Raw genomic sequence first — 24,955 nt, forward strand, 5'->3', positions numbered from 1 at the left:
ATGTGCTGCTCACATCGGTGGAATACGTTCTCTCAATACTGAGTATTAATAATGGAATATTAGGCTGCATGTAAACGTACTGATTGTATGATTCCCTGTAAGCCTCCTTGTTGCTGGCCTGGCTGCACGTTCAAGAGAGACAATACTTATAGAGTTATTTATATTCATACAGTTGCATGAGTCACTAACATGACTCCTAAAAAACCTACCCTCGACCCCACCTCCCTCCAGAGCTACCGTCCTGTCTCACTCCTACCCTTCCTCTCCAAAACCCTCGAGTGGACTGTACACCGCCAGCTCTCTGCTTTCCTGTCCAACCACTCTCTGCTCGACCCTCTCCAATCTGGCTTCCGCTCTGCTCACTCCACTGAAACTGCCCTCCTGTCTGTCACCAACTCACTTAAGTCTGCCCGAGCTGCCTCTCTCTCCTCTGTCCTAATTCTCCTCGACCTCTCTGCTGCCTTTGACACTGTTGATCACTCTATTCTACTATCATCTCTCGCTGACCTGGGGATCTCTGGCACTGCTCTGGCCTGGTTCTCCTCCTACCTCACCAACCGCACTTACCAGGTAACCTGGCGTGGAGCAACCTCCACACCTCACCCTCTCTTAACAGGAGTCCCCCAAGGGTCAGTCTTGGGTCCTCTCCTGTTCTCTCTCTACACCCGCTCCCTGGGCCCCCTCATACCATTTCTATGCTGATGATGCTCAGATTTTCCTCTCCTTCCCTACCTCTGACTCCACCATCTCCTCCCGTATCTTTACCTGTCTGTCTGCTATTTCCTCCTGGATGCACTCGCATCACCTCAAACTCAACCTCTCTAAATCTTACCTCCTTTTCTTTCCCTCCTCCTCCCCCTCCTCTGATCTCTCTATCTCGGTTCCTCTGGAATCTACCACACTCTCTCCCTCTTCCTCCGCTAAGAACCTCTGAGTCACCCTGGACCCCTGCCTCTCTTATTCCCAGCACATCTCCACTCTGGCATGCACTTGCCGATTCTTCCTGAGCAACATCCGAAGAATCCGACCCTTCCTCACCAACTACGCAACCCAGCTCCTGGTCCAGGCCTTGGTACTCTCCCGCCTAGACTACTGCAACTCCCTCCTGGCTGGCCTCCCTGCGTCCGCCACCCGTCCGCTCCAGCTCATCCAGAACTCTGCTGCCCGCCTGGTGTTCTCTCTGCCTCGCTTCTCCCACGCAATTCCACTACTCCGCTCACTCCACTGGCTACCGATCACCGCTCGCATCCAGTTCAAGACTCTTGTACTAGCCTACAGATGCCTTGACCAGACTGCACCCAGCTACCCAGCTCCGCCTGCACTAGAAGACTGGCTCTACCTCCTCTACGCTACCCTGCCTCCAGAGCCCGCTCCTTCTCCACCCTCGCTCCGCAGTGGTGGAATGACCTACCTACAGATGTCAGGACCGCCCAGTCCCTGACCACATTCCGGCGCCTCCTTAACACTCACCTCTTCAGACAGCACTTGTAGAACTCCTCTGTTTTTCCCCTGGGACACTATCACCCTTCCTTATTTGCACTTTATTTGCTCTTATCTGCCCCCTATTTTACTGCATTTAATCCTGTACTTCAGAGTACTGTAATCTGCCAAGTGTTTAATCTGTAGTATTTTGTAGTTAATCATATCTTGATGTAACTATCACTGTCACTGTTATCTGCTGTAGTATTGAATTGTATTTTGTCACACTTGTACTTGCTTGAACCAAAGTCATTGTATTTATCTTGCTCTTATTGTATTACTTGTACTGTAACACTTGAAATGTATTTGCTTACGATTGTAAGTCGCCCTGGATAAGGGCGTCTGCTAAGAAATAAATAATAATAATGTTCTTTAAAATCTAAGCAGCGTGTCTTATTTCTCCATGCCTGTACCAACATGCAAAATGTGCAAGAATGTTGAACTGAAAAGTTTACAAAGATTTACAAAAATATTGTTTCAATTGAGCTGTCCCTTTCACATACCAGTTGTATATTGGAAAACGTGACAGCATGTGAGACAGGAAAAAAACACCTAAAAACAGCAGTGCCATGCAAAACCATGTGAAGTGTCACTTTTAGGTGCAACATATTTATATAAATGTGGTCCTAACTTAATACATTAATTAGATCTAATAAAACACATGTTTCGTGTGAGTCCCAAAGGTATTTTCTGTAAAAACAAAACAAAAAAAAAACACACGTGACCAATACAAGCTTGTTCTGTTTGCTGCTTTGGGGAAACTAAAATGCCACCAAAGTGTGGAAGAATTGCAATGGCTTCAGGGAGTTAGAACTCAAGAAAAAGTTCAGAAAGTTCAGAATCTTTAGTTTTTTTTAGGTTATGACACTTAATAATATTGCACAAATACTATTTATGGTTTCCTGTAGCTGCGGCAGATTCCTGGAAAGCACCAGCTGAACAGTAGTTTTGGTAAGGGGTGGAGGGTGTTTATACCGGAGGAAAGATGACTTGTCTTTTACTTTTATTCATGCTGTCACTTGCCAGAAGTCATGTGACCTTTTTATATTTTTTTAAATGTTGTTGAAATTCATGAGGGACAATGATTGTGTCTGGTTCTGTGAAGAGACTGGTGCCACTGCTAAAATATGTTTTAGTAACACAAACAATATCATTACTGATATCTCTTCTGTTGAAGATTTTTGGGTTGTGCCTCCTGGTACCTCTTCATGTGTTATTGTTCAAACTCCCTCAGCTGATATAGCTACAATCAGACCCATGTGACCTATTGCAATGGTATCAGTAGTTTATCTATGGTATGTATAGCATTATATTTGAATATTTGCATACCCTGAAATAAAACGAAACCAAACAAGTGGTGATCCAAAAGATTCTCAGCATAATTGTTTAGAACGTGAATATTGCACTGCTACTAATATAGACAATAAACACGGAAAGCATGAAACCTCACAGGACGTAACTGGGGCAACTTCATAAAAATGAGCATGAGGCAAAGTCATTGTAAAGTATGGAAAACAATGGATGCTGTGATGAGAGTTCAGAATGTTTCTGGGTTGTGCAAGGGTGAAGTGTGGGATGTGGACCACCTGTCAGTGTCCAGCAGACAGAGTTCTGTTCTTGTGATGACCTGGATATCGGTGTTCCAATCTCTTGCTTTGTAAATATCTGATTTTTTTTTTCTGCAACAGATGGCCTACTATAAAGCAGTGCTGTGCACTGTAAGTTCATTGTAAAATATGTATAAGGTCTTATATTATATCTGACCAGTACTAGCATTTGTATTATCGATTTTTGTTCTTTTTACTGATTAGCCAATGTAATTAGCAATGTGTGTGCTAAGATTGTGTGCGCTCATCTGTCTTGAGTGCTGTGTATATTTTGCATGTTTGGAAGTGTGTCTGCATGTGTTTAGTTTGAGGTATCACCCAGGGTAGTCAAATAAGAAATGCAAAGTAGAAATATTTATTTAAGAATACGTTTATCCGGTGTCATGTTAATTTGTGGTATGCGTTAAAAAGCGGTACACCATGTACTGCGTTTGCTCGGGCATGCGCAAATGATTTTAGCTCAGAAAACAAGGAAATGCCTGTCTGAAAGGGGTACCATATACTGAGTTGGGCCCTTAAAGTTATTTTTAATATCATCTTTTTCACAATTCAGCAAGTGTTTGTGACTAACTGATGAGCAACAAATTGCGTTATCTAAAGTTGTAAACATATACTATTTTGTGTGAACTAGTTTGTCTTGTTCATAGTGATTTGTGCAGTAGTCAATCACAGCACTTCTGAATCAATGATAGCGTACCATTTTCTGACGTTACACAGGTCAGGTTTTGGTACGCATACCTCATTCTGACTATGCACCACTTTCTGGCCCTACACCTGTTCTCTCTACACTACACACCTTCTACACAACAATGATTTTATACAGGCAAAGCCTGTCAGTTTGTACTGGAATTAATGGTTCCATAGTTTCTTTATTCATTATGAATTTGTAAACTAGGCTGCTTTAACGTACTACCATAATGAAATCATCGGTGTTTGCATTGGTTAGTCTGATGTGGTGACAGCAGCTTTAAATCAGTGGGAAACACTCACCGGTTTCAGTTGTTGTAGCTTGATATTGTCATCTCTCACCCAGCAGTCCAGATGATGCATTCAAAAATCCGAAATACGCACTAAATTAAAAAGGAATGCTTAAAAAAAGCATAGCAATTTTGCTGCACAGCTATAGTGCCCCTAAAACTTCCACCTACAACTACATCTCCAAGAATGCAATGTCTTCAGTTACTAGGACACTATACACAAGAAAAGCCAACCTAACAACAGGATCCAATCTCTGGCTATCCCTGTTGTCTTTGCAGGGAACTGATCACAGTAAGAACTAGATTTGCATGCATCTTTATCGCTTCCAAGCAGTTAGCATGAAATTTAAGAACATTGGTTGTTATAGATGAAACGTTAACATCACAAATCATTTTGGACACAGCTGACTGTCAATTTTGACAAAAATATTGGAATCATTGGTTAGATGATCAATGCTGAAATCTCATTGGCCCACAGCAGCCATGTTTTGTACTGTAGCAACTTCCCTTGAACAACCGTAAAAGATAATCATACTTAGATAATCTATGGTCATTTTTGCTTCAATCGGATAAGCAGTTTCTCAGAAGAAGATGTTTGTGTGTTATTGATGTTAAGCGACATGGCTGCCATACCACACAACTGATCAGTTTCTGATGCACGTGCCCCAGTCTTGGACTATCCCTTAACATGTATAGCGAGTTTCAGAACTCTGCATGTTATATAACCACCATCTGCAGTCAAGAAATTATGGGAAGGTTTAAGACAGCTTTAAATTTGACCTTTAGCAGAACTTAACCATACTATATAAAACTATTTATGCATTACACTACTTGCATTACCTATAGTGCTCATATAAACACACCAGTTTTGTAAAACAACAAAAGTCACATCTAATAAATTACAAACATACTTTTTTTCTATACCTTGCTATATTTTTTCTATAGCTTGCTGACTTTTCCATGTTAACAGCTCTCCCCAGTGGTTGGAATGTGTCATTTTAGGGTGAAAAATTGGCAAACTGTCATACCACCCATATTGATTGGCTCATGGCGATCATGTTTGTTATTATTATTATTTATTTTTTAGCAGACGCCCTTATCCAGGGCAACTTACAATTGTTACAAGATATCACATTATTTTTTACATACAATTACATTATTTTTTACACATTATTTTTACATACAATTACCAATTTATACAGTTGGGTTTTTACTGGAGCAATCTAGGTAAAGTACCTAGCTCAAGGGTACAGCAACAGTGTCCCCACCTGGGATTGAACCCACGACCCTCCGGTCAAGAGTCCAGAGCCCTAACCACTACTCCACACTGCTACATGGTTTGGCATAATAATAATAATAATAATAATAATAATAATAATAATAATAATAATAATAATAATAATAATAATAATAATAATAATAATAATAATAATAATAATAATAATAATAATAATAATAATAATAATAATAATAGGCTTCCCCAGCCTACACAGCCTAATAAGAAACATTCGAAGCTACACAGGGTGAAGCGTTATTGCACAAACACCCCAGTCCAGCTACCAATCCAACTGGAACTATCGTCAGAGACAACCGCTAAAAAAAGGTGCCTATAGTATTAAACTAACTTCTTAATGCATTTCCTTATTTTATTTAACTGTATGGCTTTATGTTGAAGTTTTAACGTGTTCACTGATTTTAAGAATGGGATGTTAAAATATAAGTAACGTAATTAATTTGCAGTCAGTGTGATACCTCCAAAAAAATCGCTGAGCCGATAAAGAACCTTGTAAAACACACGCGTGGTTGTACAGTAGTTCAAAGTAAATTTGCAGTTAAAACAGAAGGCTCTTTTTAATGCCTACCCCATTACCATTAAAGATTGTACACTATTTATCTGGATTACTCAAGGTAATGTGAATAACCAATGTATTACTTTTAAAAGAAAATCTGTTAACACACACACACACACACACACGCACACACACACACACACACACACACACACACACACGGTTCTAAAGTAATGTAGTACATGTCTTTGATATGGTGGATTGTAGGGGTGACTTTCTATCGTTTAAAGATTTTTCAAAAAAAGTTTAATATAAACAGCTCAGGAAAAGGTTTCAAAATGGTCTGCAATTCTATTCCAAACAATTTCTTTGTATAATTAAAAAATATTTGACATATAATTGTAAACGTCTGAGTATTCCTTCATTACTGCGGAATGGACGAAGCTTAATAGACACAAGTTATAATAATACATTTATTAGAGATATTTTAATTGAACGTAAGACATCCCTCCCATCCTGTATTGGTTATTGGACAAGTAAATGGGGTTCAATTCATTGGAAACTTGTCTTGCTTAGACCTCAGAAATTCATGTTACCTTATAAAATGAAAGAAGTTCATTACAAACTATTAGTTCGATATTATTCCTCTAATGTAAAGGTAGGTATAAGAGAGATATAGATGTCTTATGTTGTTTTCGTTAGAGGCATTCAGAAACCACAGAATATTTATTTTGTTACTGTGACATGGTTAACGTATTTTGGACCGATGTTTTGATATTTTTGTATAGGAATGTAGGGGAGAGGTTTATATTAGAGTTAAAAGATACAATTGGATACTTTAGTAAATCATTTAACAATGTAGTAAATTATATTTGCAATTACTTCAAAGAATCATATACACAAGTGCATATTTTTAAAAACTACACTTAAAATCAACATATTTAAAAGAGAGTTAACACAATTGTTAGGAACAATTACAAATACAATGAATACAAAAGGTGCTCGGACAATAAGAATGTTTCAAAAATATTTATCTGCATTATTATTAAAATGGTTATTTTTGTATAACGAGTAAGAAAGTTCCACATATGCTAAGTTTATTAATGTAATTTCTCCTTGGTTCTTTTTTGTTTTGTTTTAGATAATAATAATAAAATGTTGCATTTTACCCCCTGAAAACACGTTTTACTCTCTCAGTGAAAACATTAGAAGTTAAGTTTGGATCCCCAGACCTAAAACCTTATCTGGACCGCTGCTGTCACCTATCCTTAGCCGTTTGCGTATGTTTCTGACACCTCAAGAGACTACGTGCGTTCCAGTCCTGATACCTGTGACATCATAGTCAACTGAAGAGGCACACCTCCGAGAATCAGCCAATCAGGACCGACGCCGGCGTCTTTAGGTAGCAGCTAGCTCGTAGTATATATAACCGATGTTCTGTAGGCTGTGCAATCGTGTGCTGGCTAAAGGGCATACTGTCAAATAAAGTATATAAAAATAGTAATCAAGGAAAAGGGAATTGAGCCTATTCGTTTACTTCTATTAATACACACTTCGATTGATTAGTTTGGTAAGTAGCCCTCTTTTAGAGGTTCGTTCTTACATTAATTGGTAATTCTTAATTGGAAATTGTTATTCATCAGCATTGTGAAATAGTCTTTATATAGTAAGCTATATAGCAGTTTGATTATGATACAGACATTGAAAAACACAATAAAAAACAGTACCTCCTTACTATTGTAATGTGTTTCACCCTATAACTGCTGGGTGCGGTTTCCGTATAGGCTGCAGGCTACTAAAGCAATACGCAGCAGAACTGACTAAGCGCAACCCAACACTGATACAGCCGAGGAAAGTTTGGACGCTTATGTAACCTGTAAGTCTATACTGGGCTGTGAGTAACATGGCTGTGCATTGTGGAATTTCAACACCATGCTTTACTCATTGTACCGCAAAATGCTCTAAAGTATTTATATATAAGCTGTTAGGGATAAGCTGTTTGGAACCAGTAGTTCCAATTAACACAACATGTCCCAGCTGTAAAAAATAAATTCGAATACAGGCACAGTACATACAAATCACTTCTGCTTTAATGTTTGGCAAAATATTACTGTATATGCTATGATGAAGTTTTATAGAACGATTTAAATACGGTTTCTATTCATTTACACCCGACACCGATTACTAGTACCTTAGTAGATTAGGCTACTGTATTAAAACAATAGATATATTCAAGTTCAACTTAACTGATCTTTCTATTCTAAGTCACAATTGTCTGTTTTTTCTGGTGCTTTATTGTGTCCAGGCCGCTATAAATATAAATAGTAAACAGTTTTGTTTTTTTTAATTAATTGCCTAACTATGGCATTTTTGTCATATCTGGAGACAAAACACATTTTACTTTTAAAGCCAGTGTTAGACTGTGGGGTGGACGCGTTCCATTATTTTTGGTGAAACGGCATTTTCCACACTCTCTTCACTTGTCTTGAATAGTAGCCTACTTTATTCCGCACCAATACTTCTATTATTTAATGTTCCCGACGCGTGCGTCTGCTCTCTGGAGCATATGCAGTCAGTCACTGGAGTCTTTGTACTGAAATTGACAAGCGGCACCGTGAACTGAAGTTGACATGACAACTGTTTTGGGCGAATATATATTATTAGTATTATTATTATTATTATTATTATTATTATTATTATTATTATTATTATTATTATTATTATTGTAAAGGATGTTATTACATGATAATAACGCGCTGAGTTAGTTAAGACATTTCGAAAGTTAACTATAAGTGAAAATTAGCATAACAGCTGACCTTCCAAACTGCCTCCATCATCGATCCTGCGTTCATAGGAAGATCTCTCTCGATTTGCTAAAAATAATTGTGAAAGCTTATAATGTAGCGAAAGTTATTTAATATCATATCAGTATTTAATAAGACTGCACACTCATGTTTACTATAATATAAAGCATTCTGTTCTATTATACTGCACACATTTTGTCATGTTAGTTTTTATTTGTGACCTGCTATTTTGTCCGATTTGAAATGTTTTATTTTCTTTTTGTAATTATGCATACTTTGTAAGAGCTTTAAGATCCTTATAATGAAATCTATCTAACATAAAGATTATGATGAGCTATTATTATTATTATTATTATTATTATTATTATTATTATTATTATTATTATTATTATTATTATTATCAGGAAGGATGTTCTTCCTACAGTGAATATGTGACGTCAGGGCCTTGTTATTTGCCTCTCTTTTTGCTGGTGATATATCTTTGTTCTACGGTTTTAAATAATCATTGTGTAATCCTAATATTTTTTTAAACATTATACCAGACAGTTTATTGTAAATGCTTAAACACTTTTCTTTGGGACCAGTTAGGAGATGTGAATAGTCAGATTGTTTTCCAAATGATTTCATGACGTGGGCACAACAGGCAGTAACATTTTTGAAAATTCAGTATTGGACCAAATATAGCCTTGCAGCTGAAAAAAAAAAAAAATCTCAAGAACAGGCAAGGATAGGCCTCCTAGTTTAGAGAGTGATAATCTACCCAACAGTGAGATTGGCAGCATTTTACAGTTTAGCATGTGCTGCTATTAGTTTTAATTATTATATGGATTATCGGTAGCCTCAAACAGTTCCAAGCTTCACATAATATTGTAGCGATCTTAGTTAACGCAGACAGGCGCATCACACAGGGTGATACAATCCACACACAGACAGAGGGTGGGCACAAACTTGGGACCTTTCACACTAAAGCATAGCGCCGATACCGCTGTACAAAAGAGCTGCCTCTTTTGGAAGGAGCGTATATCGGGCTTATTATTATTATTATTTATTTCTTACCAGATGCCCTTATCCAGGGCGACTTACAACTGTTACAAGGTATCACATTATTTCACAGTATACAGATATCACATTATTTTTTTTACATACAATTACCCATTTATACAGTTGGGTTTTTACTGGAGCAATCTAGGTAAAGTATCTTGTTCAAGGGTACAGCACCAGTGTCCCCCACCTGGGATTGAACCCACAACCCTCCAGTCAAGAGTCCAGAGCCCTAACCACTACTCCACACTGTTGCCCCACTGATTATGACACCTACCAGCCCTGCTGCTGCCTCCCCCCCTCCCCATGCACGCAACAATATAATTCTTTACGTGCACATTTACATTTTCCCATCCAACAAACAGTGTGATTTTTCATGGACCCAGACTCCCCAATTATTAATATTGTCATCTTTTTAGCTGTAAAATTGGCTGCACTGACACTGGAAATGTGAAAAAAGATTCCCAGGGGGCTTTGCCCTTGAACCCCATTGGGGGCCTTCTAGGTTCGAGACCCCTTGCGCAAAGGAAAACAAGCACCGTTGGTCCACATTGCACAACCATTTAGAGTCCACTCACTATTTTGTGTAGGAGTCTAACCCTGTTTAAAACCATTTGTTTTTACCTTATAAAAAGGGCTACTTCTTGGGTGGTTCGTGCAACAAAAGTTGTTTGATTCGTCAGAGCATGGATGCAGGGACAAGCCTTCCTCGCCACATTAAATCATGTGTGTCAAAAACTGTTTGTATAAAGCTAGTACTGTATAACGATTGCAGGTGTAAACAGGGTAAATAAATGATTTGGTTACCGGAGCCAGTATAGCCAGTCATTCTGTCTGTCAGTCTTGGTTTCTAACATAACATCCAAAGCAGAGTAGCTTTACAAAGACATTCGTTTTCTGTCGACGACCTCCCAAATTTTGGATAGTCCTAAATCCTGGGGTTTTCAGGAATTGCTATTTTGTAATTCAGCCAACCTTTCGAGTAGCGCAGGACTGCCTCAGGGCCCATATTATCACTGCTACGAGGGACAGCACTCGCTGTCCGCCTAGTCCTCTGATTGGGAAGAATCGAAAGCAGTGGCCTATACAGCCTATACAACTGCGTAAAACGTAAAAGGTCATGCAATTTAGCAAAAGATAAAAAAAAAAACAGTTTCCAGAATTAAAACAGTATCCAAAAATTCAGTATTCAAAATTACCGCTACAGTAATATTCTGGGATCTATTTATGGGTAAAATATAGCTGCAGCTTTGGAAAATGAATAGGACACTCTTTTGTAATTGATAAATCAATCAATCAATCCTCATTTCATTATGTTCATTAATCTGAGTGCTATTTAAATGCTTGTTTGAAGTATTCTGTTCCAATTAATCAAAACGGTTCCTCTTAGAACCCAAGCTGAATATTTGTACACCTCTCTTTGAATGTAGGTAACAGAAAATGCCAGTTATGAGGGCTCTGACAAAAGCTGCCAAGCAGGCGCTCCTAACCCCGGGATGTGGATGTCGGACCGCGGCTTTTGCTGTCCGGGCAATCAGCTTTTCTCCACGCCAAGTCACCTCGGATGCGAGTTTCCACTCCGTTTCCTTCTCAGAGACTGATCATCCAAAAGTTTTAATCACAGGTAACTTGTTAGTTTGGACTAAAGACTATGAATTACAGGTGGTGTCCAGTAGAATTATCCATTTTACTGCCACATTTTAACCTATACACACATTAAACAGCAACATGTATTTTCCTAAAGCTACTCCTTTGGAAATCTAGAAGACTGCACAATCTAAACTGAAAGAGAAAGTTTCCATAGTCACTTATTTACGTTGGTGCATGGTTGAACTGCTATGGCAGTCTGGAGCTATGTCACTGTACTGCAGCAGTATTGCTTTGTCACTGTGATGCACATGGTTTGTTAGTTGTGTAAGCATATCTCACTGACTGGTGTTTTACAGGTGGTCTTGGACAACTTGGGGTGGGCCTTGCTAAGATGCTGAGGTAAGGGCTTTTTAGACACTTTGTTTAACAACAACACTGATTGTTATATACAGTGCTGTAGCTGGTTAACTTGAATATCCTTACAAATTTAATGTGTTTACACATTACACTTTTGTAAAGGCATTTAATGTGGATATGTTAAACACAATTCTATTAACAGGAAGATGACTTGCCCTCTGAAAGTACAGTATATGCTTACATAATTTATAAAGCTTGTTTATATATATATATATATATATATATATATATATATATATATATATATATATATATATATATATTAGTGTATATAGTGTTTAGTACCAAATAAAAACATAGGGATTGAGATTTTTCACCTTGAACAAGCTTCACTAAATGACTTTGTTTCCACAGAAAACGTTTTGGCAATGACAACGTCATTCTGTCAGACATCAGGAAGCCACCTAGCCACGTCTTCCACAGTGGTAAGTAATCCTTCTCAGACAGCTGTCTACAGTGTGCTCACTTAAGCTGTCCTATCTCTTTTCTATGATGAACTGAGGGCATGGAGCTAAAATGTGCCTCAGTTTTACCCTGAATAATCATAGTTCAGAGATAAAGTAATGTAAGAAGGTGTGAGATCCTGGGTTTAATCCCAGTTCCGCTACAAGTGAATTCTGTTGCAACCTCTCCAGAGACAGGCACTGAAGTGGTTTCTTAATATATCTCCTCCTCCCCTTCTTTTACAGGACCTTTTATCTATTCTGACATCTTGGACTATAAGAACCTGCGTGAGATTGTGGTGAACAACCGCATCACCTGGCTTGTCCACTATAGCGCCCTCTTGAGTGCTGTTGGAGAAGCAAATGTACAGCTGGCCCGGGAAGTCAACATCACTGGTGAGTAGGCTCAAATAAATCCGCACAAGATTGTGCTGTTAAGCAGCTCTAGGAATGCAACCAGCTATACAGAGATGAACTAATTCCTCTCTTTACCTTTTTTTTTTTTTTAGGTTTACACAATATTCTGGATATTGCCTCTGAACACGGACTGCGTCTGTTCGTCCCCAGCACCATCGGAGCCTTCGGCCCCACCTCCCCACGTGACCCCACTCCTGACCTGTGTGTGCAGCGGCCGCGCACGATCTACGGTGTCTCCAAGGTACACGCCGAGCTCATGGGAGAGGTAAGAATGCCAGGGCTGCTTAATGGATAAACCCACATTTCATTTTTGGAGATCTGAAGCATCTGCTTCTGGAATGGAAGAATTCAGGAAATGGTTTAGTTATGCCAGAAAACCATTAAACAAAATCAGGGGGGGGGGGGGGGATAATTTCTCTAAAGTAGGGAGAAGAGGCTAGTCAATAACTTTTTTTCTTCTTCTTTGTCAGTACTACCACCACAGGTATGGCCTGGATTTCCGTTGCCTGAGGTACCCTGGCATCATCTCTGCTGACTCCCAGCCAGGAGGCGGCACAACTGGTAGGTCACTTCTTCTGCCATCAATTGGGAAAGGTAGCTGGGCGAATTGAAACCACCACATCATTGTATCACGCTCTGTATTGGGTCTACCTAACTGTGATGAAGTATTGACCTTTAGATTGGAGGTTTCATTGCTATATTAAGCTAACTGTAATTAATGTGTTTGAATGTCAATATGTACATTACAAAGCTTCAGCATATTGTTGTACTTGTCCAAACTCCTAGCTTGGCTACCAAGCTGTTACACACAGGTGTTGTGTATCCAGGTGTCTTTCCCCCCCAGGGCCACCTGTTAGTAACAGCAGTTTGCATGGTATTCCCTGCAGGGCCAGAGGGATGAGACATTTTGGAGCCCTATGGGGGTTTATTTGTAGCTGCTGAACCCTTGACATTTAAAACTGAGGGTGGGTAAACCTAAAGCCACAGGGAGCCTATAAATTTGACATTCTTGCTCCAGGCTTAACTGGGTAACCATGTAAAATAGTACCTTGAATTGGTAAAGGGCACACTTCACAAATCATAATTTATAAAGTCTTGTATAAATGTTACAGCCGTTTCCCAGGCTGCAAAACTGTAGAACTTTCAAGCAAAACTGAAACTGTTCCCGGCAGTTTATTTACATATATGATGAAATCTAGTGAAGAAAAAGTTAAGCTTTTGTCAAAGCAGTAATAGATTAGAATGCATGTGCAAATTTACAATAAGATGTAGGTGAAACCTTGACCAGAGACTTCCCCCATGCATGAACTCTGCTCTCCTTCCTTACTACTTACTAGACTATGCCGTGGCCATCTTTCATGATGCCAGCAAGAATGGGAAATTTGAGTGCAACCTGAAGCCAGGCACACGCCTGCCCATGATGTACATTGACGACTGCCTGCGAGCCACGCTGGAGGTGATGGAGGCCCCGACAGAGCAGCTCAGCATGCGCACCTACAACATCAACGCCATGAGCTTCTCCCCTGAGGAGCTGGCTGCTGAGGTCAAGAAGCAGATGCCAGACTTCCAGATCACCTACAACATCGACCACGTCAGGCAGGCCATTGGTAAGAAATATCTTAATACTAAGACATAATTTTAAAAAAAGCAAGTTATTATGTAGTTAATGTCAGGCAAACAGCTGCTTTGTCTTGGACAACGCCAACAACAAAAACATAAATGAACTCCACAGTTGGTGGAGACTTGGTGCACACTGGCTAAAAGCTCCATTGTCCTGGGTGCAACTATTAGTCATAGGGACTTGAAGCATACCCTGGTCAGATTAATGCAGAGTAGGCAAGGGTGTTAAGACCTGAAATGTTAACAGGTTTCTTGAGTGAAAGGCATGAAAACTGAGAGCTTTCTTTAACTGAGTGTAATACCTGTACACCTTATATAGATAAGAACATGTCTGGTGAATATAAAAAAGGAAAAAAAAGGTGTTAGTATTAAGTTTAGTCACTGTCTGCTGGTGCAGAACATTTAACAAACCAAACCAGGGCATAGCGATTATGAAATTAAAGCCAGTTACCAAGATGGAAAATTGACTTGCTTCCTTCAAATATGTGTTTTCTTTATACAGATTGTAAACTTAGTATTTTTGACCCTCCCTCTCTAGCTGACAGCTGGCCGATGAACTTTGATGACGACAACGCCCGCAATGACTGGGGCTGGAAACACGATTACGATCTCCCCGAACTGGTAACGACAATGCTCAACCTGATCGGCTCCGACTCCCGCCTTGCTCACGCCAACTAAACCACATGGAGGACCAGAGTCTGTGTACATAGTGTAAAGACATATCTAAAGATTATACATATATGTGTGTATGGAGGCATTGATGTGTAAATAGTCTTTTTTCTCCATATTATATTAGAGAGGGACAATCACACTCTCAGTTTCTCAGGGCTTATCTAGTCTGACGCCAGATATAATAGAAGCAGATTATTGTTTTTTTAGTTAACCTGTAAGAACTTATGCAAAAAAGGCAGGTACTTCCTTAAATGGTTAACTTGGGGAACATTATCAAAGCGTAGTTGTGCAATTCTTAATCTTGAATAGACTGGAGTGTGTTGAGGACATACAGTACCTTATCATGTTGCCTTATGCATCAGAACCCTGGAGAGACCAGTGCTGGCTCTGACAAAATAAACTACAGGAAAGATTTTGCCTGTGTGCCAATGGGTTTCATGTAACCCCTCAGGTAAACGGAAGAGATAATTTTGTAATGAATGGTGAATTTATATACAAGTCTATATATTGGCAGTTGCAAGACAATGAAATGTGGTTTTGAATTTTCCTTTTACTTGAACATTTTTTCCTTTTGTGTTGCTATTTGTCTTTGGTTTGTATATTGTGTAGACTGATTTATTTTGCAGGGCATCTACAGTGGGTTTTTACAGTGATGATTTGATTTGAGAAAATGGGTCATGTTGTGGTTTTTCAAAGTAAAATGATTTCATCCTGGCTCAAATTGAGGTACAGGGTGCCCATGGTCATACCTTGCTCTGGTGCTTCAGAATTATGACTCTAAAGAACTTTCCTTGTTTTCTGGCAGAATAGAAACCTTCATAGAGGGTGTGTCCTTTGTTTGTTTGTTTTGTCTATTGGAGCGCTATGAGAAGTGGCTGCCAGGCTGATAGACTAGTGGAGTATCAATAGACCAATAAAACGGATACATTCATTAACCAGAAAAGCATGTAATAACTCAGAATGTGTGGCAGTTATTATTTAGAAAAGGCTTCAACTACAGTAGTCCCACTGTTACCATACCAACTGGCTAAATGAGTTTCAGGTTAATTAGTATTCAGGTTGTTTTTTATGTTGTTGTCCGCTTGTTAAAATAACAAAAAAGAAAATAAATGTAAAATGCATAGGGCACATATTGTATGTAATTAAAGTGCTGGATAATATCTCAGCTTTGTAAGTAAAGTTACATTTTTTCCATTCAACCCTGTCTGTTTGTTTGTTTGTTTGTTTTTACAGTATTGTCATTTAAATTTTAATCAAGAGAAATGGTAAATTATCAAATTTCACAACCTCTAAAAATAATGGGAACAGGACATCTGTAATATAACTAAATAAAAAAATATATTTATTTGTTTTTTTTATTTACGGTAAAATGATTTGTCTGTATTTCGTCAGTATTCATTACATACATACCAGTACAAACATATAGCTTTCAGCTTGTTTGTACGCTGTACTCGTAATAATGAAGCGCATGCAGAAGACAGAAAAAAAAAATCACTCCCGTAGGACCGGCAGTGCATTTTAAAACTCACTACTCAAAGGGTTAGTTAGATAAAAATTAATGTTAGCCTTGGCTGCGGAAGTGGCCGTCCCAATTCTAAATGAGTGAGGGGTATAGAATTGAGGTGGAAGGCCTGCTCTGGAGACAAGGGTGGTTAGAGGAGATGAGAACCAGTGTCATGATATGATTGTGTGGGAGGAGTCAATGAACAGCAGGTCTGACAGGAGGAAGGGTTTCTTGAGGGAAATGTACTTTGTCATGGAGGAGTAGGAGCATACTGGAGTGTCAATTTTTGACAGTTGAATAAAGTGTCCTTAATGAAGTTGGTCGGTTTTGGAGGTGCGGAGTCAGATGAGGAAGTGCGAGGAAACAGGGAGGGGTCACAGGAATGCATGACTGATGCAGGAAAGCTGGTGTGACGGAGAACTCTGAACAACTGAGAAAGCTGAAGAATGCTGTTAAGCAAATGACTTCCATAACCAGGTCCTTGAAGGGGGAGAAGCTGCCTTTCCAGAGAGTCGAGATTAAAGAATGAAGAATGTCTGTTGATATAGGTAAACAAGAGGTTGGGGCAGGGGGTGAACTCTTGAGAATCCCTCAGAGTGTCAAACGAACTGCAGGAATGGAAAGGAGTGTTGGAGAAGGCACGGACACAAGGCGGTAGAAGTACTGGATTCCGGAAATATATGTTTTGATAGTAGCGGGAGCCAGATGAAGAGAATCTCTTGCATGGACGATGAAAGCTAAGATCCAGTCTTGATTATACGGGATAGGTTGGATATGATTTTGAGCACAAAAGGTTGAAAATGTTGAGCAGCAAGTAGTGTAGGATGATTTGGTAGCAGGAGCTAGAGCCACGGCCATGTAGCATCGGGCAGATTACAGGAGGTTGGAGAGTGTTGAGTTCAGCCGAGCAGCAGATGTCAGAGATGTGGAGTTTGAAGAGGGAATGGGGATGCTGAAGGAACCAGTTGATGAAATCAGGATATCTGTAAATGAGAAAGAGCATCAGCAGCATTATTGTGGGTACCAGGAAGGTGACAAGCTTGAATTATGAAATTGTGAGAGACTGAGATCCAGATTAAACATCAAAGTAGCTGCATGATGAGAGGGGAGGAAGAGTGCCCTTCATTAATGATGTGAATTGTGGGGTTTATTGTCACTGTAAAAGAGAATTGATTTTCTTGTCCAATGATGACCCCAGAGGTGAGTGGCATTATACAGAGATTCGGAAATTCAGTGTACCCATCGTATTAAATTAGTTTCTTTAATATTAAATTAAATATTGCAAATTACCAAGAGACGTACAGGTCAGAGCCCCAGTATAATGTGTCAATGTATACACTCATGTAGAAATACTGTACTACAGTACATACCATAACAGGGAATGGTTATCAAAGTCTTTTGTTTGAGCAGGTAATAAATTCCATGACTGTAGGCAGCTATAGCTTTAGATAGATTGCTGGCCCAACCAGGTATCCAATTATGCAACATGGTTGACCTGTAATACTGCCTTCTGTTACCACAAACGATCTTGTTACACAGAGAAATGAAACACCACAAATATTTCAAAATACCTATGGAATTAATTTGTAGCACTATTTCATTGTTATCAGTACTTCACTGTTCATATCATTGTTGACTGTACTTTGTGTTGACATAGTTTTTAATCTATTACTGAAAAGGACTTCTCAGTTACATATTTGTTTAAGAATGGTTTCATTTTTGTAAGGTAAAATCAGTTCAAAACAGCTACACAGGGCAAGGCTGTACGATTCGTTCAAACCATACAGAAAAGTCATTTCTTTCAAGCAATAAAGTTTTGTCTCATGTAGAATTTTAGGATTGAGACATCACTTATATATATATATATATATATATATATATATATATATATATATATATATAGCCTGTGTTCACAGATGTGGATGGCCATCTATTTGTGGACTGATCACACCAGTGTTATTTAACAAATCACCAACGTCCAGGAAATCTGTGCTGGCTACACATCTAGTACAACAGCTAAATGGCTGCTGTCCAACAGCTGTCTATGGCTCACCTTTCAATGCTCAAGCCCTCATCCAACAAAACTGGTTTGACCCTGTCCTAAGCAGCACCAGACCCTTCTTGTAGTGCAGTCTGAAGGTCCTTTCACACCAAATCCTCAGCATCCAGCGTAACATTCATTATTTTGAATACTGTACATCTAATGGAGACTGGCATGAATGTACTTATTTAACCAATATATTGTAGCGTTGCGTGGAAATGAAGGAGGCTCACTCAGGATTTGCAGGTTCTCAAATTCATGGTTTATTAAGCTGGGACTCTGCACTGGGCCAGTGGTACACTTACAGCTGAGCAGCGTAGTGCTACTCAGACTGTGACAAATAATAAAATGAAAGAAAAGAAAGTCCAAAGCACACTGTTTTAGCTGTGTGCTACAGCCAATAAGTGCAGTCTCTGGTTCCTTTTAGTCCTGCTTCTCTTGGGTTCTACTGGGCTTTGTCTTCTGCTCTTCTCTGTCTCTCTATTCTTCTTACTCCAGCAGCAGCTCAGCAGCAGCAGCAGCCCACTACATATCCCTGCGTCCAGGGCACGCCCCCAGTGCACCAGCCCCCAATCCCAAGCAGACATGGCTTCCTGCTCTCGATCCCCTGATAGTTGCAACATCTCGTCACTTGATTTGTGCTAATAATATTGCAACTGGATACCACTTGTGCGGCAAGCCGAGCCCCTGATTGGTGGCAATTCTCCCATCTCTGACGTCCCTGAATGCCTGCTGCAATTGAACCGTTGACCCCGGGTCCCAGAACCTTCCCAAACACAGTTACAATAGACCCAGGGTTGTTACAATACCTATATATATATATTGAGCCCTGTCAGAGCCCTGCCTGGAAATAAAGTGTTGATATCTATGTGTTGTGGTGGTGGTTGGCAGGGATGGGGTTAATTCTTATCTCTGACAAATACATTTGAGAATGTGGCTCTTCCCAAATTAGATAACTGATGGTAATAAGGAGGCTGTGTGGTCCAGTGGTTAAAGAAACAGACTTGTAACCAGGAGGTCCCAGGTTCAAATCCCACCTCAGCCACTGACTCATTATGTGACCCTGAGCAAGTCACTTAACCTCCTTGTGCTCTGTCTTTCGGGTGAGATGTATTTGTAAGTGACTCTGCAGCTGATGCATAGTTCACACACCCTAGTCTCTGTAAGTCGCCTTGGATAAAAGCATCTTCTAAATGAACAAATAATAATTGGGAACAGCCACATGAGACACAAAGGGGATCTTGACGCTCTGTTATAGAGACTACCAGGGAGCTGGGAATACTGTTGTGTTGAGGCTAAGGCCTGGGTGTGTGCTGACCTGAGATAAAAGGTATTTAATGCTTATATATGGTTGTCCAATATAGTTTAGAACTGAAGTTTAGTTTTGTTGGCTTATTTTGTGTTTGAAATTGAATAAATATACAGTACATGCACTGCCCTGTTTTATTTCATTCTGTGGTCCAGTGTTTCTATTTTACACCAAAAGTGAAGAAGGTCCTACAAGTGGCAAACTATACAGTGTGTGTGTGTATGTATGCGTGTGTGTATATATATATATATACACACACACACACACACACACCGTTGTTATATCGCCCCTCGCTATACTGTGGATTCTGATATATCGCGGTCCTGGAATTGGCTCCCCCTTTTTACTGTCCAACTGTGTATGCCTTAGCTGCAATATACATAAGCACTTAGAATTACTGTTCGTTTTATTTCGTACTGCACATCACAAACAAAAATATACAAAACAATTAAAAACAAAAGACTAATATCGTACTGTTATCACATACACACGTATTGCACAATAACACAAAGCAAATTAAATATCTACTTGCTGAAGCGGTTTTTATTTTAGCCAACGAGGTGTTCACGTGTGGCAGAAATGCACTAGCAAAAACCACAAGGCAGTGATGTCAGCTTCCTAGCAACAAGCCTCCTGTGTTTGGAAAGGGATTCTTTCAATGCAGCGGGTTTGTGCATTTGAGAAAGGAGAGAAAGACTAAAGAAATTAATTGGACTGAAGTTGATAAGAAGCAATTACCCTCCTCAGTACGAATTAAAACGGTGTGCTGCTTTTTACACGAAAAATGAGAAAAAGCAGGTTGCGGGAGGATTTATACTGGACCCTGACGCCCCCAATAAAACGAGGGAGTGGTTGTCCAGTATTTGTTAGCCTATTTGTTTTTCTATGGGTCTCTCGCTATATTGCAGCCCTCGATATACAGTGAACAGGGAAAGTGAAAGAAATAAAGACACAGGGTCGAGAGTGCCCGGGGTAAAATCTCCCACAGTAGGCAAAGGAAACCAAATAGGTTTTCTAAGTGAAAGGGAGTTCCAGGAATCCACGGACAAAAATAAATCAGAGGGAAGAACAGAGACAAATTATAAGTCAGTATTACTTGTGAGTATTAGGACTTGGTAGAAGCCTGGTGTGGAGCCAGGTCCATGGTAAATCCTGGTCTCGGAGACGGACTTAAAATCCAATGGATGCGGTCCTAAGGTCCTGGAGACGGACTTAAAATCTGATATTGTGAGGCCAGGTGAGCTCAAAAATCTCGACCATGAGACCCGTTGAGGAAGACAGAGTTACGTAGTTTAAATCCTAGTATGTAAGACCCATCGAGGCAGCCTAGGTAACCTTTTGCAGTCTGGACACTTTCAGAATAGTATAATGATGAGACCATAAGCAAACTCTGAACTAGGGTTAAGACTACCCATATGTAACCTCTTAACTATAAAGTCAAGTTACTGCACGTAATCTCTGAACTATATATATCTGAACTGAGTTAACTTACTTCACGTGACCGCAGAACTATAAAAATAAAATGGCCAACGAAACACTGTACGTTGAACAAGCACTAATGAGTCAAGAAACAAAAGAAAGAGAAAAAGGATTTGATCTGTTTGAATGTAAAACAGAACAGGAACTGTCCACCTGGTGGAATCAGGCAGTAAAATTAGACATAAAAAAGCAGAAGAACTGCTACTTTATTGACAATCGTGCTAGCAGAAATAAGAAAGAAAGAAAATGAAGAACTAAAAACTGGAGTAGAAAGTATATTCTCTGAAAAAGACAGAGACCTATCTCAATTAACAACTGTCGAGAAAGAACGAAATCAATACAAAAGACAATGTCAAGATCTAAAAATAGAAAGGAATAGGATTAAATTTAAAACCTCCAATATATGGCGTCGTAAGTCTGGAATAAATTAAAAACTAAAGTAGGTGAAGCATTCGTACATTTGATATGAGACGGAGCAGGCCATCATGTACAGAAAGCTCAAATGTATGGCGGACCGGCCGACCGCATATATCGTAAAATAGCTGCAGTTAATCAGTTGAAAGGAAAAGGCAAACACAAAAAGAAAGGAGCTGCAGATGTGTGTTCAAACTGCGGGAAAAAGGGGGAGGGGAAGCAGGAAAGGGGCCTTGTCAGCAGCAGTACCAAAAAGGACAACCAAAGAGCCCCACACTGCCAATTTAACATGTTTTTCAAAATTATTTTGGATAATATAAATATGGTGCCTGTATGCCTGTTCTAAGTACTGTATTTTTAATGTCCATGCACCAAAACATATCAGAAAGCATTTTGGGATATTGGAGGATAAACAAAAAATGTAGTTCGGTATTACAGCATCCACACTTCTGACAAACTGCACTACCTGATGCGATCTAATTTAGAACCAGACTCGAGACTACTCCGAGGTGGTCTTGAGTCCGGTTCCCGAGTATGGTATTAAACGCTGCGTAGTGTAGACACTAACCGTATTCAGCACTTAAGATGGTTTGAAGGCATAGTGTGGACAGGGCCTTGGAGGGCCAAGGTTTTAAAATCCATCTCATTAGCACTGGTTGTATTATATCACTGATTCCTCATTTATTCCGTTATAAACCTTCTGGTTCTTTGCATGTAGTCTATTTTTCAGTTTGAAACATGGAGCTATTTCAAAGATAATGGTAAAAAAAATACTGTATTAGTGAAACCTTTCTGTTGCTTCCTGTTACCTTGTCACTTCATGTATTGTTCAAAGTCAGTTAGCTGGCAATAACACCTGACCTACAGCGAAGCTACCAGGATACAGCAGTTTATCTATTTCAAAATTTCTCAACAAAATAAAAGCACATGAATAATAATAAAGCAAATGAAAATAATACATTCACCTATTACACAGTCAATTGCCACCCAATATCCCTTTATTTTAATGTATGCAGGAATTACTGACATCTGAAGTAGGTTTTCCACCGATATGGGACAGTCAGGCCTCGCTGCTGTCTGTGACTTGTTTTGTATAGCAGGAAACAGTGTCCATGTGATAGTGCTATAATGTTACTTTGTTGATGCCCATTTTCAGAAATTAAGACCCTGCACATTTTCACAACAACATAGCAGACTTCACCCTATACTTCCACTGGGAAAGGGCTGTGCTCAGCTTGTTATTTTCTGTTTTATTCTGTGGATATATAATTTTAAACAAAGAAAAACTAAGCAGCTGATCTAAAAGATGCAAATATTTGTTCGAGGTTTAGTACAAACAAGTCTGCCAGGCTGTAATAGTGCTAGTGCAGATGAAGGACATTGCTCTGGTGTTGAGGCTCCTTTCCAATTCCTCAGAGCAGTGCGATGGAGGAGGAACCTCTCCTTTCAGGACGTATCTGTTACCATAGCTACAAACCCCTCCCACCCAGGCTGAAAATAACACCATCCTTGGACAAATATTGTATCATTTATTTTATTAATATTACAATATTAGATTAACAAATATACTTGTTTCAGAAGCTTTGTTGAACTTTATAGGAGGGGGGTAAATGATATTAAACCAGCTAAGTCCTCAGCTTATCTATACAGTATTTATTTATGAATGATTGTGTAGCTCTTTTAATTAATTTGTGGTGATTGTTGGTGACTTTAACTCTCCAAACCCCTTGTCCCTTTGGGTATATTTGTACCCCATGTAAATATTCCCATAGAGTAGCAGTGTGGAGTAGTGGTGAGGGCTCTGGACTCTTGACCGGACGGTCATGGGTTCAATCCCAGGTGGGAGACACTGCTGTTGTACCCTTGAGCAAGGTACTTTACCTTGATTGCGCCAGTAAAAACCCTACTGCATAAATGGGTAATTGTATGTAAAAAATAATGTTATTGTATGTAAAAATAATGTGATGTCTTGTAACAATTGTAAGTCGCCCTGGATAAGGGTGTCTGCTAAGAAATAATAATATTGCTAGTTCTGTAGATATCAGCATACACAACATAGCTAGTTTGAACAATGATGTTGTAATTAGTGCTGGGATAATTAGAAACAAGTGTTGTCAGAAAACTTTATCTAACTTTATTTGTCTCCCTTAAGAAATGGTTGAATATTTTTGTACTGCTAAAATAGACCTAAAGTACAGAGTTGTATTAATTTGAAGCGAATTGTATTTATTTGAGTTATTTTTGCAAATTAATGACTTATGAAAAGTATTTTTGTACTGCTCAAAATAGACCAACAGTGCAGACTTATGTTCATTTTAAGTGAATAGTATTTTACTGTAATTAATAATTGTTTTACTAGAAACAAAGTAAAGCTGAATAAAATGTACTAGAACTATAATGCACTGCTTGCAAATTCACTAAATAAACAGTGCAAAGGTGGATTAGATTTATCATCAGTGATGTGTTAGTCAAATCAAATTTGCTGTGTAATAGTGAATTAAATTCACTGAAAAGGAGGATATTGGAGTAAAGGTCATTTGTTAGCTTTTCTGAGCTGGGAGTGAGTCAGTATAAAGCAAATGTATAAGAAGTGCTGTACTTTCTTTTTCTCAAGTCAGTATATTTAAATGCTATTTGGGGACATTTACTGGCAGTTAGCAGCCACCCATTAATCAAGCTGGTCAATAATCATTTTTGGCTTTTCGTTTATGGCTCTTGGGTCACTAGTCAACTGGAAAATGTTTAATTAGAACTGCTATCTTCCATAGGAACCCAGTGACTATATATTGATCAAGTTGAGGTTATTGGCTAACAGTAGAACAAAATGTTGTACAGTCCTTTATTCAGATTAATTAGAGATGACCACCCCCTTCTTATAATAGGTTCTGAACTGGCTCAAGAGTGTGACATTGCTGACTGCAAATTATTTATAATTTTTCCCCCTGTTGCCTACCAACAGGGGGAAAAATGCACACTTCACACTTCCATTTTTGGGATGTGTTATCCGTGGTCACCAAGAGGATAATATTGCTCTTGAGAATTTACAAAAAAGGGCATCTTAGCTAACTTCCTGACTAAATGACATGAGCTCATAGTTAAAACAATTTCATATATTCAGTCTAGAAAAAAGAGGAAAAAACCAAAGGTAAAAATAAAGAGGAACTGTAAGTGAAGGAATATTGATAAGATGTTTTCAGTTCCTTAACTTTGTAATCTAACATCCTTTCTTTGAGTTTCAAATGTATTTAGGCTTCAGTTGTGGAGGACTAAAGCATTCAAATTTAATCAAAGTGATGTGTTTTTTTTTGTTTACGACCAGGCCTTTACTGGCGGCGAATTACCTGTAATGCT

The 24,955-nt window shown here is 39.1% G+C and overlaps 1 protein-coding gene across 1 annotated transcript; it reads left to right on the top strand.

Moving 5' to 3' along the window:
- The first annotated feature begins 7,271 nt into the window (after positions 1-7,271).
- On the top strand, positions 7,272-16,056 carry LOC117402212 (L-threonine 3-dehydrogenase, mitochondrial-like). The gene is made up of 9 exons (XM_034003132.3): positions 7,272-7,423; positions 11,129-11,322; positions 11,645-11,687; positions 12,060-12,130; positions 12,395-12,544; positions 12,658-12,830; positions 13,036-13,126; positions 13,903-14,172; positions 14,724-16,056. Exons 2-9 carry the CDS (start codon positions 11,139-11,141, stop codon positions 14,861-14,863), a joined length of 1,122 nt encoding a protein of 373 aa, XP_033859023.2. The 5' UTR covers positions 7,272-7,423; positions 11,129-11,138; the 3' UTR covers positions 14,864-16,056.
- Positions 16,057-24,955: the final 8,899 nt, after the last annotated feature.

This window comes from Acipenser ruthenus, chromosome 5, assembly GCF_902713425.1.
Source record: "Acipenser ruthenus chromosome 5, fAciRut3.2 maternal haplotype, whole genome shotgun sequence".
NCBI classification, from domain to species: Eukaryota; Metazoa; Chordata; class Actinopteri; order Acipenseriformes; family Acipenseridae; genus Acipenser; species Acipenser ruthenus.

Excerpts from the sequence above, each read along its gene's own strand:
- LOC117402212 (XM_034003132.3), top strand. The coding sequence starts at position 11,139 with ATGCCAGTTATGAGGGCTCTGACAAAAGCTGCCAAGCAGGCGCTCCTA. Across the intron at positions 11,323-11,644 it reads TCCAAAAGTTTTAATCACAG|GTGGTCTTGGACAACTTGGG; the intron begins GTAACTTGTTAG and ends GGTGTTTTACAG. Across the intron at positions 12,545-12,657 it reads CCGGGAAGTCAACATCACTG|GTTTACACAATATTCTGGAT; the intron begins GTGAGTAGGCTC and ends TTTTTTTTTTAG.